Source organism: Pristiophorus japonicus, chromosome 27 (assembly GCF_044704955.1).
Source record: "Pristiophorus japonicus isolate sPriJap1 chromosome 27, sPriJap1.hap1, whole genome shotgun sequence".
In the NCBI taxonomy this organism is placed as follows: Eukaryota; Metazoa; Chordata; class Chondrichthyes; family Pristiophoridae; genus Pristiophorus; species Pristiophorus japonicus.
In genome coordinates this window covers 689837-707365 of record NC_092003.1, presented here as the reverse complement: position 1 = coordinate 707365, position 17529 = coordinate 689837, and the positions used below count along the sequence as shown (strand labels likewise).

Genomic DNA, 17529 nt, shown 5'->3' with positions numbered 1-17529 from the left:
ACATTCCCCATGACTGGGATTGGGAACCCGGCGATGTTCCCATGGCTGGGATTGGGAACACGGCGGTGCCCCCCATGGTCGGGATTGGGAACCTGGCGACATTCCCCATGACTGGGATTGGGAACCCGGCGATGTTCCCATGGTCGGGATTGGGAACCCGGCGACATTCCCCATGACTGGGATTGGGAACCCGGCGACATTCCCCATGACTGGGATTGGGAACCTGGCGACATTCCCCATGACTGGGATTGGGAACCCGGCGACATTCCCCATGACTGGGATTGGGAACCCGGCGACATTCCCCATGGCTGGGATTGGGAACCCGGCGATGTTCCCCATGGCTGGGATTGGGAACCCGGCGATGTTCCCCATGGCTGGGATTGGGAACCCGGCGATGTTCCCCATGGTCGGGATTGGGAACCCGGCGATGTTCCCCATGGCTGGGATTGGGAACCCGGCGATGTTCCCCATGGTCGGTATTGGGAACCTGGCGACATTCCCCATGACTGGGATTGGGAACCCGGCGATGTTCCCATGGCTGGGATTGGGAACCCGGCGATGTTCCCATGGCTGGGATTGGGAACCCGGCGATGTTCCCATGACTGGGATTGGGAACACGGCGATGCCCCCCATGGTCGGGATTGGGAACCCGGCGATGTTCCCATGGCCGGGATTGGGAACACGGCGATGCCCCCCATGGTCGGGATTGGGAACCCGGCGATGTTCCCATGGCTGGGATTGGGAATCCGGCGATGTTCCCATGGTCGGGATTGGGAACACGGCGATGTTCCCATGGCTGGGATTGGGAATCCGGCGATGTTCCCATGGTCGGGATTGGGAACCCGGCGACATTCCCCATGGCTGGGATTGGGAACACGGCGATGTTCCCATGGCTGGGATTGGGAACCCGGCGATGTTCCCATGGTCGGGATTGGGAACACGGCGATGTTCCCATGGCTGGGATTGGGAACCCGGCGATGTTCCCATGGTCGGGACTGGGAACCCGGCGATGCCCCCCATGGCCGACTGCCCCCAATGGCTGGGCAGGGTTCAGAGTTCAGGGGGCGGGGCGGGTCGGAAGGGGCGACGGGTTCCCAGCAACCCCCGCGCGGGTGCAAGATGGCGGCCGAGCACCAGGAGCCGGCGCTGCTGGATGTGGAAGGTACCGGGGCCCGGGGATTGGGGCCTGGGCCTAGTGGGAGGGGGAGAGACCGGGGCTCGGGGCCTAGCGGGAGGTAGAGAGGCTGGAGCTCGGGGCTGGGCCTGCGGGAGGAGGGGAGGAAGGTCGAGGCCTGGGCCGGGGGTCTGGGGCAGGAGAGGCCGAGGCCGGGGCCGGGGCAGGCGGCACAGCCCGGGCCTGTGTCCCACAAGTTCCGCAATTCAGGGGCTGCTGTGTCGGGGTGATTGAGGGAAGGGAGGGAGAGACTGCCCCCCCCCCCCCCCCCCCTGTGGTGGTCAGTCCCCTGTGGTGGGTCAGTCCCCTGTCCCCCTGTGGTGGTCAGTCCCCTGTCCCCTGTGGTGGTCAGTCCCCTGTCCCCTGTGGTGGGTCAGTCCCCCCTGTGGTGGTCAGTCCCCTGTCCCCTGTGGTGGGTCAGTCCCCTGTGGTGGTCAGTCCCCTGTCCCCTGTGGTGGTCAGTCCCCTGTGGTGGGTCAGTCCCCTGTGGTGGTCAGTCCCCTGTCCCCTGTGGTGGTCAGTCCCCTGTCCCCCTGTGGTGGGTCAGTCCCCTGTGGTGGTCAGTCCCCCCTGTGGTGGGTCAGTCCCCTGTCCCCCCCTGTGGTGGTCAGTCCCCTGTCCCCCTGTGGTGGTCAGTCCCCTGTCCCCCTGTGGTGGGTCAGTCCCCTGTCCCCCTGTGGTGGTCAGTCCCCTGTGGTGGTCAGTCCCCTGTCCCCCTGTGGTGGGTCAGTCCCCTGTGGTGGTCAGTCCCCTGTCCCCCTGTGGTGGGTCAGTCCCCTGTGGTGGTCAGTCCCCTGTCCCCCTGTGGTGGTCAGTCCCCTGTCCCCCTGTGGTGGTCAGTCCCCTGTCCCCTGTGGTGGTCAGTCCCCTGTCCCCTGTGGTGGTCAGTCCCCTGTCCCCCTGTGGTGGTCAGTCCCCTGTCCCCTGTGGTGGTCAGTCTCCTGTCCCCCAGTGGTGGTCAGTCCCCTGTCCCCTGTGGTGGTCAGTCCCCTGTCCCCCTGTGGTGGATCAGTCCCCTGTGGTGGTCAGTCCCCTGTCCCCTGTGGTGGGTCAGTCCCCTGTCCCCCTGTGGTGGGTCAGTCCCCTGTCCCCTGTGGTGGGTCTGTCCCCTGTGGTGGTCAGTCCCCTGTCCCCTGTGGTGGGTCAGTCCCCTGTCCCCCTGTGGTGCGTCAGTCCCCTGTCCCCCTGTGGTGGTCAGTCCCCTGTCCCCTGTGGTGGGTCAGTCCCCTGCCCCCCCTGTGTTGGGTCAGTCCCCTGTCCCCTGTGGTGGTCAGTCCCCTGTCCCCCCTGTGTTGGGTCAGTCCCCTGTCCCCCTGTGGTGGGTCAGTCCCCTGTCCCCCTGTGGTGGGTCAGTCCCCTGTCCCCCCTGTGGTGGGTCAGTCCCCTGTCCCCCCTGTGGTGGGTCAGTCCCCTGTCCCCCCTGTGGTGGGTCAGTCCCCTGTCCCCCCTGTGGTGGGTCAGTCCCCTGTCCCCCCTGTGGTGGGTCAGTCCCCTGTCCCCCCTGTGGTGGGTCAGTCCAGAACCAGGGGCAGGACCCTAAGGTCAGGGTGGTGGGAATCGGGAACCCTCCCCCAAACACTGGCGAGGCTGGGGTCAATTGGAAATGTCAAAAGTGGGAGGGAGAGAAATGATGGCTGGTGACCCAGAGCTGGTCCAAGAGCTGGGTTTTAAGGAGCGAGGGTGGGGAGGTGGAGAGGTTCAGGGAGTTCCAGAGCTTGGGGTCCACCCTCTGCTCCTCACTGTTCACTATACTTCCAACTTGTGTCATCTGCAGATTTTGAAATTGTGCCCCGTACACACAAGTCATTAATACAAAGCCGTGGTCCCAGTACTGACCCCTGGGGAACACCACTGTATACCTTCCTCGGGCCCGACAAACAACCGTTCCCCACTACTCTCTGTGTCCTGTCACTGAGCCAATCCCATATCCCACTGTCCCTTTTATTCCATGGGCTTCAACTTTGCTGCAAGCCGATTATGTGGCACTTTGTCAAACGCCTTTTCGAAATCTATGTCCACCACGTCAGTCGCATTACCCTCATCAAAAAACTCAATCAAGTTGGTTAAACCCGATTTGCCTTTAACAAATCCGTGCTGACTTTCCTTAATTAATTCACATTTGTCCAAGTGACAATTTTGTCCCTGATTATTGTTTCTAAAAGCTTCCCGACCACCGAGGTTAAACTGACCGGCCTGTAGTTACTGGCTTTATCTTTACACCCTTTTTGAACAAGAGTGTAACATTTGCAATTCTCCAGTCCTGTGGCACCGGCCTGTATCTAAGGAGGATTGGAAGATTATGGCCAGTACCTCCACAACTCTTCCTTCACTTCCCTCAGCAACCCAGTATGCACCCCACCCGGTCCTGGTGACTTATCTACTTTAAATACAGCCAGCTTTTCTAGTACCTCCTCTTTATCAATTCTTATCCCATCCAGTATCTCCTTTACCTCCTTCACTGTGTCTATGGCAGCATCTTATTCCTTGGTGAAGACAGATGCAGAATACTCATTTAGTCCCTCCGCCATGCCCTCCCTTTGTGTGTAGGTCTCCTTATTGGTCCCTCATGGGCCCCACTCCTCCCTTCCTGCCCGTTTACTATTTATGTGCCTATAGAAGACTTTTAGATTCCCTTTTATGTTGGCTGCCGTTCTATTCTCATACCCTCTCTTTGCCCCTCTGATTTTCATTTTCTATATTCCCCTCTGAACTTTCTATATTCAGCCTGATTCTCAGATGTATTCTCGACCTGACATCTGTCATACCCGCTCTTTTTCTGCTTCATCTTACTCGCTATCTCTTTCGTCATCCAGGGACCTCTGCCTTTCCCCCAGGTGGGACTGTACCTCGACTATTACCCAAACTATTTCCTATTTAAAGGCAGCTCCTTGTTTCACTTTCATTTGCCAAAAAGTCTTTGGTGCCAATTTACCCGGGCCAGATCCATTCTCGTCCCACTGAAATTTGCTGTCCTCCAATTAAGTGTTTTTACTCGGGATTGCTCCCTGTCCTTTTCCATAGCTAGTCTAAACCTTATGATACTATGATCACTGTTCCCTAAATGTTCACCTACTGCCCCTCATTCCCCTGAACCAGATCCAGCAATGCCTCCCCCCTCATCGGGCCGGAAACATTCTGATCCAGAAAGTTCTGAACACATTTGAGAAATTCTCCCCCCTCTCTGCCCTTTACACTATCACTATTCCAGTTTATATTCGGATAGTTGAAGTCCCCCATTATCACTACTCGATAGTTCTCGCACCTCTCTCTAGTTTCTCTGTAAATTTGTTCCTCCATATCGTTCCCACTTTTTGGTGACCTGTAGAATACAACAAGTAGTGTAAACTCTAGCCGTATAGATTCTGTCCTTGACCCCTCCAGGACATCCTCTCTCTCCAATACTGTCACACCACCTTCTATCTTTCCAGAACACCCTATATCTAGGAATATTTAATACCCAGTCCTGCCCTTCTCTGTTATTGCCACAACATCAGATTCCCATGTGGCTATTTGTGCCTGCAGCTCACCAACCTTGTTTACTATGCATCGTGCGTTCACATACATACGTTGTAAACCTGTCCGAGACCGTCCTGTGTTCTCGCTTAGTCTGACACCACCTAATACCTGACTATTTCTTGCTTTAATGCTATCCGTCTCTCCCAATCCTTTGTGCCCTTTGTTTCTCCTTTCTAATGCTACATCCTGGTGCCCGTTCCCCTGCCAACTTTGTTTCATCATCATCATAGGCAGTCCCTTGAATCCACGTCAAGAAGTTCACAGGTGTTTCAACGAAGGACTTAAAATTTCAGGTCCCCGAACTACATCCTGAAGGGTGGAAGATACCTGTGTGTGGATTTTTTTAACGTGGGGTGACCGTTGCACACCAGCCACCAGAGCTAGGTCTTGGTCCAGTGGCAAGGATTAACCAGGACGACTGGAGACCTGCTCTGTTGCACTGACCTAGTGCACACACATATCGCAGTGTGGGCTGGGCCCGTGCTGCCCCAGGGCCCTCACCTCTCCTGGGCCCCGATCACGTCCCTCTACAATCTCTCGCCGCTCCTTCGCCCCGACCTTGCCTCTCCTGCGGCACCTGCCCACGCTCCAATAGTTTAAACCCTCCCCAACAGCACTCTCAAACCTCCCCGCGAGGATTTTGGTACCGGCTGTAGTGAGGTGCAGCCTGTCCATCCTGTACAGGTCCCACCTGCCCCAGGAATCTGAAGCCCTTCCTCCTGCACCAACTCTCCAGCCACGCATCCATCTGCTCCATCCTCCTGTTTCTATACTCAGCTCTGATCTAATAGAATGGCAGAGCAGGCTCGAGGGACTTAATGGCCTCCTCCTGTCAGCGGAGACAGAGTGAGGAGGAGAGCTGAATAAATTGCAGAGTAAAGACGAGGGATGGAATATATTGAACTGACTGGGATGTCGGGGAAAGCTGCTCATGGAGCTTAACGTGAATCCAGCAGGAGTAGTTCTCCTCGAAGCAGAGAAGGTTGAGAGGAGATTTGATCGAGGTGTTCAAAATCATGAGGGGTCTGGACAGAGTAGATCGAGAGAAACTGTTCCCATTGGTGGAAGGGTCAGGAACCAGAGGACACAGATTTAAGGCGATTGGCAGAAGAACCAAAGGCGACACGAGGAAAAACTTTTTTACGCAGCGAGTGGTTAGGATCTGGAATGCGCTGCCTGAGAGGGTGGTGGAGGCAGACTCAATCGTGGCTTTCAAAAGGGAATTGGATAAGCCCCTGAAGGGGAAAATATTGCAGGGCTCCGGGGAAAGGGCGGTGGAGTGGGACCAGCTGAGAGTCAGCACGGGTTCAATGGGCCGAATGGCGGTCTCCTGTGCTATAACTGTTTTATGATTCTATGAGATGGAGATGGGAAATGAGGAGAATTAATCATCTGTGGTTGTCGGTAATTCCGTTCATTTCTTCGGGGGAGGGAGAATCAGCCAGGGGTCCTGCTCCTGATCGCTGTACGCGCTGCAGTGTATAGACGCTGTGTGGGGTTGCGATGCTGGCTGATGGGGTCAGGTGTGAGGAATGGGGTCTGTTGAACGAGGTACAAGTGTCTGAAGAGGATTGTGGGGGCGGGATGAGAGAAGAAGGAGAACGATTGGTTTGGCCAGGTGTGCTTCAAGCTCCCAGACAATGCAGTGCAATGCCTTCACACAATGAACTCCTTCCAGGACGCAATGCCTGTTACATGGGCAAACACTGCAGCCATTTTTCCACCGTGTTTGTCCCACAAACCGAGCCCGGTGAGTGACTGCTTCACCTGTTTCGGTGGTCACCTGGGAGAGCTCACCGTTCCTTTCCGCATAGTGCCTTAATAATCATCATCATCACAGGCAGTCCCTCGCAATCGAGGAAGACTTGCTTCCACTCTTAACATGAGTCCTCAGGTGGCTGAACAGTCCAATACGGGAACCACAGTCCCTGTCACAGGTGGGACAGACAGTGGTTGAGGGAAGGGGAGGGTGGGACTGGTTTGCCACACGCTCCTTCCGCTGCCTGCGCTTGCTTTCTGCACGCTCTCGGCGACGAGACTCGAGGTGCTCAGCGCCCTCCCGGATGCACTTCCTCCACTTAGGGCGGTCTTTGGCCAGGGACTCCCAGGTGTCGGTGGGGATGTTGCACTTTATCAGGGAGGGTGTCCCTGTAACGTTTCCTCTGCCCACTTTGGGCTCGCTTGCCATGAAGGAGTTCCGAGTAGAGCGCTTGCTTTGGGAGTCTCGTGTCTGTCATGCGGACAATGTGGCCCTGCCCAGCGGAGCTGGTCGAGTGTGGTCAGTGCTTCGATGCTGGGGATGTTGGCCTGGTCGAGGACGCTAATGTTGGTGCGTCTGTCCTCCCAGGGGATTTGAGTCATGGACCATGTACAGTAGACACTTCAAGTCGCTGCCTTAATCAAAACTGAGATGGAGAGATATTTGTTAGGTGTTAAGGGTAATGGAACCAATGCGGGTAGATGGAGTTGAGAGACCGGTCGGCCGCGATCTGATTGAATGCTGGAACTGGCTCGAGGGGCTGACTGGCCTCTTCCTATTCCCCTCTCTTTCTCGCTGCTGACGGGAGATCTTTTAACGTCCCCTCGTTTTTTTAAATACCCCCCCGTCACCTTGCTAGTCCTGGAGTTGGGGGATAGATCCCAGCAGCTTCTAACTCCGAGGCTGAACCAACCGATGCACACAGAGCTGCAAGCTGTCAGGATAAGGCAGGCTGCAGGCATGTTCTCGAGCTGATTCACGAGCCCGCTCATTGTGATGAATTTTCTTCACTTGATAGTTCTCCACATGAGTGAGCCCTGAAACTCGAGACAAGCAAGTCTCCACTCTGTCTCCATCTGCTGAACTGCTCTCTGCACACCTGCATCCCACCGGACAGGGCCTGCTTTGGGCCGGCAAGCTAGTCCCAAGGAGAGGTGGCATTGGCTCCTTCCAGGCTACGCTGAGTTTAGTTGGCGAGGAAATAAAAAGAGAAAATGCCGGAAATGCTCAGCGGGTCGGCCAGTGTCTGTGGAGAGAGGGTCGGAGTTAACATTTCGGGTCGCTGGCCTTCCGTCAGAACTGGAACCAGTTGGAGATGTTGCAGCAAGTGAAGAGGCAGGGGAGGGAAAGGTCTGTGATAGGCTGGAAGTAAAGGAACCGAAGGTGGGCGAAGGAGAGGTTCTCGATCCACCTTCTCTTTATTTGCCCCGTTACCATCTCCTATTGCCTCCCTTCTGTCGTTTAATCTCTCCTACCTCCCACCCTATCCCAGACTTTCCCATTTGTTCTCTTCCGCCCCCCCCCCCCCCTTCTCTGTCTCTGCACTCGCTGCAAACCGGTCGGTCACATCTCGAGGTTTTTCCAGCCCTGATGAAGGGTCACCTACCTGAAGCGTTAACTGTTTATCTCTCTCCACGGATGTTGCCTGACCCACTGAGTGTTTCCAGTGTCCGCAGTGTTTTGCCTTTGTATCAGTTAGCTCCACAGACCCTCGAGCAGCCCAGGTTTGCCCCTTTACCCCGCTGGGGGTGGGAGGGGGGTGTATGGTGAGCGATCCCCAGCCTGGGGTCAACCCTCAGTGACTGCTGCTGCAGTGTGAGTCTGGGGAGGACTAGATTGGATGCCGGTGTGATGCATTCTGCAGTTGATCAGCCCGCAGACACTCAACTTGATGCGGTACTGCGGTACATGGCACCTTAACTCTGGGCGCTGACTCTTACTGGGTCAAGGGCAGTAAGTTTATATAAAGCTCAGGTCAGACCCAGGCTGGAGTGACTGCGTTCAGCCCTGGGCCCCACCCCTTGGGGAGGATATATCGTTTGGTTAAAGGACCCGTTTTCAAATCGATTAGTAATCACGGACCCCTCCCCCCATCTAAATTACAACGCTATATAATACTCATGGTATGAAAGTGCTGCATGTAAAGAGAGTGTTTTAATAATGCCAGCATCCCTCACTAATTCTGGGCACTCTGTTAGAGGGCCGCTATTGGCCACTTTGTGCTGGACAATGTTTAAAACTGTCAGCAGGCTGGCCAAGGTGAGTGAGAGCATGAGCACTCGTGCACAGGCTGGGACATTGCTGGAAGCACGATTCCCTCTCCGCCATACTGTCCCACTGGCATGTTCTGGAACAGCCGCACTGTGGGATTGTATGTGTTTGCACAAACGGGGCTCGACAGGGTAGATGCAGGAAGGGTGTTTCCCCCCCGGGGCTGGGGAGTATAGAACCAGGGGTCACAGTCTCAGGATAAGGGGTCGGCTATTTAAGACTGAGATGAGGAGGAATTTCTTCACTCAGAGGGGGGTGAATCTTTGGAATTCTCTGCCCCAGAGGGCGGTGGAGGCTCAGTCTGTGAGTGTATTAAGGGAATCAAGGGTTATGGGGATCGGGCACGGAAGTGGGGTTGAGGCCAAGATCAGATCAGCCATTGAAGTGCAACATCCCCACTGACACCTGGGAGTCCCTGACCATAGACCGCCCTAAGTGGAAGAAGTGCATCCGGGAGGGCGCTGAGCACCTCGAGTCTCGTCGCCGAGAGCGTGCAGAAACCAAGCGCAGGCAGCGGAAGGAGCGTGCGGCAAACCAGTCCCACCCTCCCCTTCCCTCAACCACTGTCTGTCCCACCTGTGACAGGGACTGTGGGTCCCGTATTGGACTGTTCAGCCACCTGAGGACTCATGTTAAGAGAGGAAGCAAGTCTTCCTCGATTCCGAGGGACTGCCCGTGATGATGATGGATGGCGGAGCGGGCTCGAGGGGCCGAATGGCCGACTCCTGCTCCTATCTCCGTTCTTACGGCCTGTGTTTGAAGGGCCGGTGGGTGCTGCGATCAGTGTTGGGAGTGACAGGGAGGAATTGGAGAGCAGAGTGAGCCCAGCTGTTTAGCTGAGTCAGTGTCAGTTTTATGAAGAGGAGCAGGCTTGACATGAGCTCTGGTCACAGAGCCACCGGTCTGCGGGTCCCAGGGGACTGCGGACACCGTGTATTTGACCGGTGTTTAAGATGATTAAAATTTTCCAAGCTGAGATGGAGATTTTTTTGTTTGGTAAGGGTTATGGACCCAGGCTGGTAAACGGAGCTAAGATACAGATCAGTCATGATGTAATTGAACAATGGGATAGGCTCGAGGGGCTGATCAGCTTCCTCCTGTTCCTAATGTAACAGGCTCGAAGGGCTGAATGGCCTCCTCCTGTTCCTAATGTAACAGGCTCGAGGGGCTGAATGGCCTCCTCCTGTTCCTGTGTAACAGGCTCGAGGGGCTGAATGGCCTCCTCCTGTTCCTGTGTAACAGGCTCGAGGGGCTGAATGGCCTCCTCCTGTTCCTGTGTAATAGGCTCGAGGGGCTGAATGGCCTCCTCCTATTCCTAATGTAACAGGCTCGAGGGGCTGAACGGCCTCCTCCTGTTCCTAATGTAACAGGCTCGAGGGGCTGAACGGCCTCCTCCTGTTCCTAATGTAACAGGCTCGAGGGGCTGAATGGCCTCCCCCTGTTCCATTGTTCTGATGCAGTGCGTGCCTGTCACCTTCAATGTCAGACTTCAATCAACACTCTAATGTGGCTCAGCATCAAATTTCTGTCTGATAATCGCTCCTGGTACGTTTTACTGCATTAAAGGCGCTGTATAAATACAAGTTGTTTGTTCCCGATACCTGTGTGTGGGCTGTTGGAGTAACGCGTTGTGGTCTCCGTGAAGCCACCCTTGCGGCTGCTCCCGATCCTACGCAGGCACTTAGTGAGCAGCGAGGCTGAATAGAGAGCCAGCTAAGTGTGGGATTCCCCCGTCTCAGGGGGCGGGGGGGAGGTGTGGGGCAGGGTGGGGGGGCGGGTGGGGGGGGGGGGTGGGGGGGTTGTCTTGTATTAATATTCTGCCCTCTCTTCCTGCAGCGATTAACTTTCTGGCTTATGATGAAGCTATCATGGCTCAACAGGACCGGATCCAACAGGAGGTGAGCGATGAGTCTGAGTGATGTCCATCGTAGTGTCCGCGCAGCCCACTGACCCCGGCCGGTGCTGCCCCAGCAGTGTGCCTGACCGGCGGTCCTCGGGGCGGGGGGGTCATCGTGAGGTGTCCTGGGGGGTGGGGGAGGGCAAGGGGGTTTCCCGGATGGGGGGAGAGTCCCCGGCCTCACCACCCAGCCCCCCCCTCCCCCGCCTCCCTTTCCCCCTTTTCCCTCCACCCTGCTCACCCCGCTTCCCCCCCCCCCCCCCCCCCCCCACCTCAGCACTCCCTCAGTACCGCCCCTCCGACAGTGCGGCACTCCCTCAGTACCGCCCCTCCGACAGTGCGGCACTCCCTCAGTACCGCCCCTCCGACAGTGCGGCACTCCCTCAGTACTGCCCCTCCGACAGTGCGGCACTCCCTCAGTACTGCCCCTCTGACAGTGCGGGAGGGGTTTGGGATTCCCTGAGTGACGGATTGTCTCCCTGTCTCCCTCAGATTGCCACAACAAACCCGCTGGTGTCGGACAAGTTAGACCTGTCGGTGCTGTACAAGGAGTATGCCGAGGATGACCAGGTCTATCAGTTAAAGGTCAAGGTGAGTCCGGTCACTGTGAGGGCGGGTCAGTGGGGGGGGGGGGGGGGGGGCTTAGCGGGGAGTTATTTCCATCACCCAGTTGCTGAGGTCCGTGGGCAGACCTTACTCGTGACTCCCTACCGGCTAGATGCCGTGTGGGTTGGGAGAGGAGACCTGCTCCCGTTGGATGCCACCCCAGTCTTTCGAGGTTCTGGGCTCCGCTCACGGGCTGTGTGGGGCTTGAGCCCACAAACTGTGCAGTTGGGCCAGAGTGCTGCCCCCCAGATACAGCTTGCGGCTGTTCCCCGCTGTTTTCAGACACCTCGCACACACTGAACACCAGGACAGAAGCTGTTACATGGACAGTGTGGAAGCCATTTCGTGCAAAGTCCTGCAAACAGCCATGAAACGAGTGCCCACTGAATCTGTTTTGGTGGATGTTTGAGGGAGGAACTTTGCCCGGGGCACCAAGAGGAACTCCCAGCTGCTCTTCAAAATGTGCTGTCGGAGCTTTAACACCTGCCTCAACGTGGAGATGGGGCTCCAGCTTAATGGCACCTCCTAAAGGCGGCATTTCCGACAGTGCACTGCTCCCTCAGTACTGCCCCTCCGACAGTGCGGCGCTCCCTCAGTACCGCCCCTCCGACAGTGCACCGCTCCTTCAGTACTGCCCCTCCGACAGTGCACCACTCCCTCAGTACTGCCCCTACGACAGTGCGGCGCTCCCTCAGTACTGCCCCTCCGACAGTGCACCGCTCCTTCAGTACTGCCCCTCCGACAGTGCACCACTCCCTCAGTACTGCCCCTCCGACAGTGCAGCGCTCCCTCAGTACTGCCCCTCCGACAGTGCAGCGCTCCCTCAGTACTGCCCCTCCGACAGTGCGGCGCTCCCTCAGTACTGCCCCTCCGACAGTGCGGCGCTCCCTCAGTACCGCCCCTCCGACAGTGCGGCGCTCCCTCAGTACCGCCCCTCCGACAGTGCACCGCTCCCTCAGTACTGACCCTCCGACAGTGCAGCACTCCCTCAGTACTGCCCCTCCGACAGTGCGGCACTCCCTCAGTACTGCCCCTCCGACAGTGCGGCGCTCCCTCAGTACCGCCCCTCCGACAGTGCGGCGCTCCCTCAGTACTGCCCCTCTGACAGTGCGGCGCTCCCTCAGTACCGCCCCTCCGACAGTGCAGCACTCCCTCAGTACTGCCCCTCCGACAGTGCGGCACTCCCTCAGTACTTCCCCATCCGACAGTGCGGCACTCCCTCAGTACTGCCCCTCCGGCAGTGCGGCGCTCCCTCAGTACCGCCCCTCCGACAGTTCGGCGCTCCCTCAGTACTGCCCCTCTGACAGTGCGGCGCTCCCTCAGTACCGCCCCTCCGACAGTGCAGCACTCCCTCAGTACTGCCCCTCTGACAGTGTGGCGCTCCCTCAGTACCACACGGGAGTGTCAGTCTGGATTGTGGGCTCAAGTCTCTGGAGTGGGGCTCGACCACACAACTTTTGGACTCCACTGAAGCCAAGCTGACAGTGAAGTGTGTTCACTGTTCTCGATGAGATTTGACGCTGTATGTGCTCCTGAACAAGTGACTTCTGATGTTACAACCTGGGCCTGCTATAGCTGATTGATGCCACCAGAGAGCAGTGTCGCACCACGCAGCACCTTGGGGTGTGCTGTGGTGATGAGTGGTACTGCAGCTCGCTGCCCTATGGCTGTGACCCAGGTTATGATCCCACCACAGTGGCATGCTCTTGGTCGAATTTCCCACTGCCTGGCTGGTCCCAGACTCTCCAAAACCAACGTGGCCATTCTCTGTCTTCTAGGCCTAGGCAGGCAGTGAGAAATTTGACTGGGAAGGGCATCATGGTGATACAGTATCCTGTCGGGAGTGACCAGGAGGGTGGACCATGTCTGAATCTCCCCCTCCCTGTCTCAGTGCTGTGGAGATTGGCGCAGTCCCGGCTGTACTGCGCAAATCAGCTCGGGAGCAGGACCACAGGACCCGGGGGTGTCCCTGCTCTGTGAGTTTCTAACCGCTCTGTGAGGAAGGTAGAAATAAAACCCACTGGGGCTCCTTGTAACGTCTGTGTCCTTCTTTCACCAGGATTTGCACAACCGGTATTGCTGTATCCGGAAGACCAGACCCGACGGCAACTGTTTCTACCGAGCGTTTGGCTTCGCTCATCTCGAGGCACTCCTCGAAGACAGCAAAGAGTTACAAAAGTACGAGCCCCCCATAGCGGCAGCCCATCACCCCACCCCCCCCCCCCCTCCCCCAGTGGCAGCCCGTCGTGCTCTGATCGCTCCAGCCCCTCCCCCACCCTACCCAGACTCGCGCAGCTCGGAGCTGGGATTGTGACCCTGCTGGGTGTGGGGGATTGAGTGCAGTTCTCGCTGCTCGCGGGCTTCCCATTAATGGCCCCGTCTGTTTGATTAATCCCCAGGCCGCACTGAGCATGGCGGTGGGGGGAGGGGGGGGGGGGGTCTGGATCTGCCAGCGCTCTGCTCCTGACCAATCTCCAGTGTCCTGTGTGTGTGTGTGTGTGTGTGTTAACTGTGATACACTCATGGCCGAATAGCAAGCACTCCTGCTCACTCCCATGAGGATCGGGCAGTGTGTTTACCCATTAAGTGGGAGCTGCTGAGAATGACTCTGTTTCTTTAATTAAATACTTAACCGTTTTTTTTTTCCCCAATTGCTTTTCAGATTTAAAGCCATCGCCTGCCAAAGCAAAGAGGTGCTGGTGAGCCAGGGCTTCACCGAATTCACGATCGAGGATTTCCACAACACGGTGAGAGGCCTGGGGCCCCACGCCTGTCACCACCGCTGCAACTGGCTCGGGGCTCACTGGGGGCCGAATTGCCCCGGTTACTGGGGGGGGGGGGAGGAGAGGAGAATGAGACCATCCCAGCTTCACTCGGTGCCGCTGCTGGTTGAGCAAAGCAGAGAGAGGCAAAAGCTGTTCCCCAATACCCCCCCACCCATTCCCCCTCCCTCCCCCTTTCCTCCCCCCCTTCCCCCAACTCTCTCCCAGTTTTGGGTCAATTGTACCTATATTAAGACTGCGAAGGATAGATTTTTGTTGGGCAAGGGAAATGGAGTTGAGATACAGATCAGCCATGATCGAATTAAATAGTGGGACAGATGCGAGGGGCTGAATGGCCTCCTCCTGTTCCCATCTTAAGCCAATCCCTCCAACGAGGATGACTTGCTTCCACAAGAGTTCAGCGATGTTCCAGTCCTGAACTCCAATCGAGGGGGTGGAAGGTGCCTGTGGGTGGATTATTTAACGTGGGGTGACCGTTGCACACCAGCCACCACACGGGCTTGGCAGAGCGAGGCCTTGGTCCAGGGGCAAGGGTTAACCAGGACGACTGGAGACCTGCTCTGCTGCACGGACCGAGTGCACACATACCGCAGTGTGGGCTGGGCCCGTACTGCCCCTGGGCCCCGGCCAAGTAATATTCTACTGTGGTGAAGCTATATTGCTTTATGTGTAATGGTTAACAGACTCCGGGCAGTGCATTAAATTTGCTGAGGGGTGGTTTTGCGGGTCGGAAAGTGCCTGCAAATCAGCCAGCGTTAAGTGACGGCAGGGAGTGATGTATCCTGTTAGATCACACCCGGTTTATTCTCACGGCCAGTTTTGCTGTTGGTTTGCAGTTTATGGATGTGATTGAGCTGGTGGAGAAGCAGGGCTCCCTGGCCAACCTGCTGACAGCATTCAATGACCAGAGCACGTCTGACTACCTGGTGGTGTACCTGAGGCTGCTCACCTCCGGTTACCTGCAGCGCGAGTCTGCGTTCTTCGAGCATTTCATTGAGGGAGGCCGCACAGTGAAGGAGTTCTGCCAACAGGTGAGGTTTAGTCGCTACAATAACCCCTCCCTCCCCTCAGAGTCTCTCTCTCTCCTTATATCCAGATATGTAGGCTTATACAGTTATACAGGGTATTGGTGAGGCCACACCTGGAGTACTGCGTGCAGTTATACAGGGCCCTGGTGAGACCACACCTGGAGTATTGTGCACAGTGTCGGTCTCCTTACCTAAGGAAGGATATACTTGCCATAGAGGGAGTGCAGCGAAGGTTCACCAGACTGATTCCTGGGATGGGGGGGATTGTCCTGTGAGGAGAGATTGAGCAGACTGGGCCGATATTCTCTGGAGTTTAGAAGAATGAGAGGGGATCCCATTGAAACACACACAATACTTACAGGGCTTGACAGGGTAGATGCAGGGAGGGTGTTTCCCCCCGGGGCTGGGGAGTCTAGAACCAGGGCTCACAGTCTCAGGATAAGGGCTCGGCCATTTAGGACTGAGATGAGGAGGAATTTCTTCACTCAGAGGGGGGTGAATCTTTGGAATTCTCTGCCCCAGAGGGCTGTGGAGGCTCAGTCTGTGAGTATATTCAAGGCTGAGATCGAGAGATTTTGGGGAATCAAGGGATATGGGGATCGGGCGGGAAAGTGGAGTTGAGGTCGAAGATCAGCCGTGATCTCATTGGATGGCGGAGCAGGCTCGAGGGGCCGAATGGCCGACTCCTGCTCCGAATTCTTATGTTCAATGTTCTCTCTTTTTTTGGGGGGGAGGGGGCGGGGAGGGCTCAGTCACAGTTCCGGGGTTTTGGTCGGTCCCAGGCTGCGTGGGGCCTGCAGAGCGGTGCAGGGAACATTGCCCCCCCCTCTCTCGAGGGACAGCCCTTCCGATACTGCACTCGTCCTGGACCGGAGCAGATGGTGGGAAGTGTCCCCGGGGCCCGAACCCCAGCACAAGTTCCGGAGAGGTGGGGGGAGAAGGAAGGGGATTGTTCGAGTTTGTTGATGACACTTTGTCCCTGTCTCTAGGAGGTGGAGCCCATGGCCAAGGAGAGCGACCACATTCACATCATCGCACTAGCCCAGGCCCTTGACACCTCGATCCGCGTGGAGTATATGGACCGCGGAGAGGGCAGCGCCACCAACCAGCACATCTTCCCCGAGGGCTCAGAGCCCAGGGTCTTCCTGTTGTACAGGCCGGGACATTACGACATTCTCTATAAATAGGTATACAGATCGTAGCGAACAGAAAAAAAGACAAATACAAGTTATTGTACAGAGTTAGGTGATTGTATATGATGGTCAACCTTTGTTACATGGGCCGGCATCTTATTAAAGGGAACCGCTCACTGAACCCTCGCCCCCCCTCACGGAACCCTCGCCCCCCCTCACCGAACCCTCGCCCCCCCTCACTGAACCCTCGCCCCCCTCACTGAACCCTCGCCCCCCCTCACTGAACCCTCGCCCCCCCTTACTGAACCCTCGCCCCCCCTCACTGAACCCTCGCCCCCCCTCACCGAACCCTCGCCCCCCCTCACTGAACCCTCGCCCCCCTCACTGAACCCTCGCCCCCCCTCACTGAACCCTCGCCCCCCTCGCTGAACCCTCGCCCCCCCTCGCTGAACCCTCGCCCCCCTCCCTGAACCCTCGCCCCCCCTCACTGAACCCTCGCCCCCCCTTACTGAACCCTCGCCCCCCTCACTGAACCCTCGCCCCCCCTCACTGAACCCTCGCCCCCCCTCACTGAACCCTCGCCCCCCCCTCACTGAACCCTCGCCCCCCCCTCACTGAACCCTCGCCCCCCTCACTGAACCCTCGCCCCCCCTCACTGAACCCTCGCCCCCCCTCACTGAACCCTCGCCCCCCTCACTGAACCCTCGCCCCCCCTCACTGAACCCTCGCCCCCCCTCACTGAACCCTCGCCCCCCCCTCACTGAACCCTCGCCCCCCCCTCACTGAACCCTCGCCCCCCCCCTCACTGAACCCTCGCCCCCCCTCACTGAACCCTCGCCCCCCCCTCACTGAACCCTCGCCCCCCCCTCACTGAACCCTCGCCCCCCCCTCACTGAACCCTCGCCCCCCCTCACTGAACCCTCGCCCCCCCCTCACTGAACCCTCGCCCCCCCCTCACTGAACCCTCGCCCCCCCTCACTGAACCCTCGCCCCCCCTCACTGAACCCTCGCCCCCCCTCACTGAACCCTCGCCCCCCCTCACTGAACCCTCGCCCCCCCTCACTGAACCCTCGCCCCCCCTCACTGAACCCTCGCCCCCCCTCACTGAACCCTCGCCCCCCCTCACTGAACCCTCGCCCCCCCTCACTGAACCCTCGCCCCCCCTCACTGAACCCTCGCCCCCCCCTCACTGAACCCTCGCCCCCCCTCACTGAACCCTCGCCCCCCCCTCACTGAACCCTCGCCCCCCCCTCACTGAACCCTCGCCCCCCCCTCACTGAACCCTCGCCCCCCCCTCACTGAACCCTCGCCCCCCCCTCACTGAACCCTCGCCCCCCCCTCACTGAACCCTCGCCCCCCCCT

At 57.8% G+C, this 17529-nt stretch overlaps 1 protein-coding gene across 2 annotated transcripts; it reads left to right on the top strand.

Moving 5' to 3' along the window:
- The first annotated feature begins 1075 nt into the window (after nucleotides 1-1075).
- Nucleotides 1076-16564, top strand: otub1b (OTU deubiquitinase, ubiquitin aldehyde binding 1b). Of its 2 annotated transcripts, none has more exons than XM_070868312.1 (7): nucleotides 1076-1162; nucleotides 10557-10618; nucleotides 11110-11208; nucleotides 13283-13401; nucleotides 13886-13970; nucleotides 14843-15037; nucleotides 16024-16555. In XM_070868312.1, exons 1-7 carry the CDS (start codon nucleotides 1120-1122, stop codon nucleotides 16219-16221), a joined length of 801 nt encoding a protein of 266 aa, XP_070724413.1. In that variant the 5' UTR covers nucleotides 1076-1119; the 3' UTR covers nucleotides 16222-16555. The 2 variants fall into 2 exon arrangements, with proteins under 2 accessions (XP_070724413.1, XP_070724414.1); XM_070868313.1 differs by having other exon boundaries at nucleotides 1090-1162; nucleotides 10584-10618; nucleotides 16024-16564.
- The last annotated feature ends 965 nt before the right edge of the window (nucleotides 16565-17529 follow it).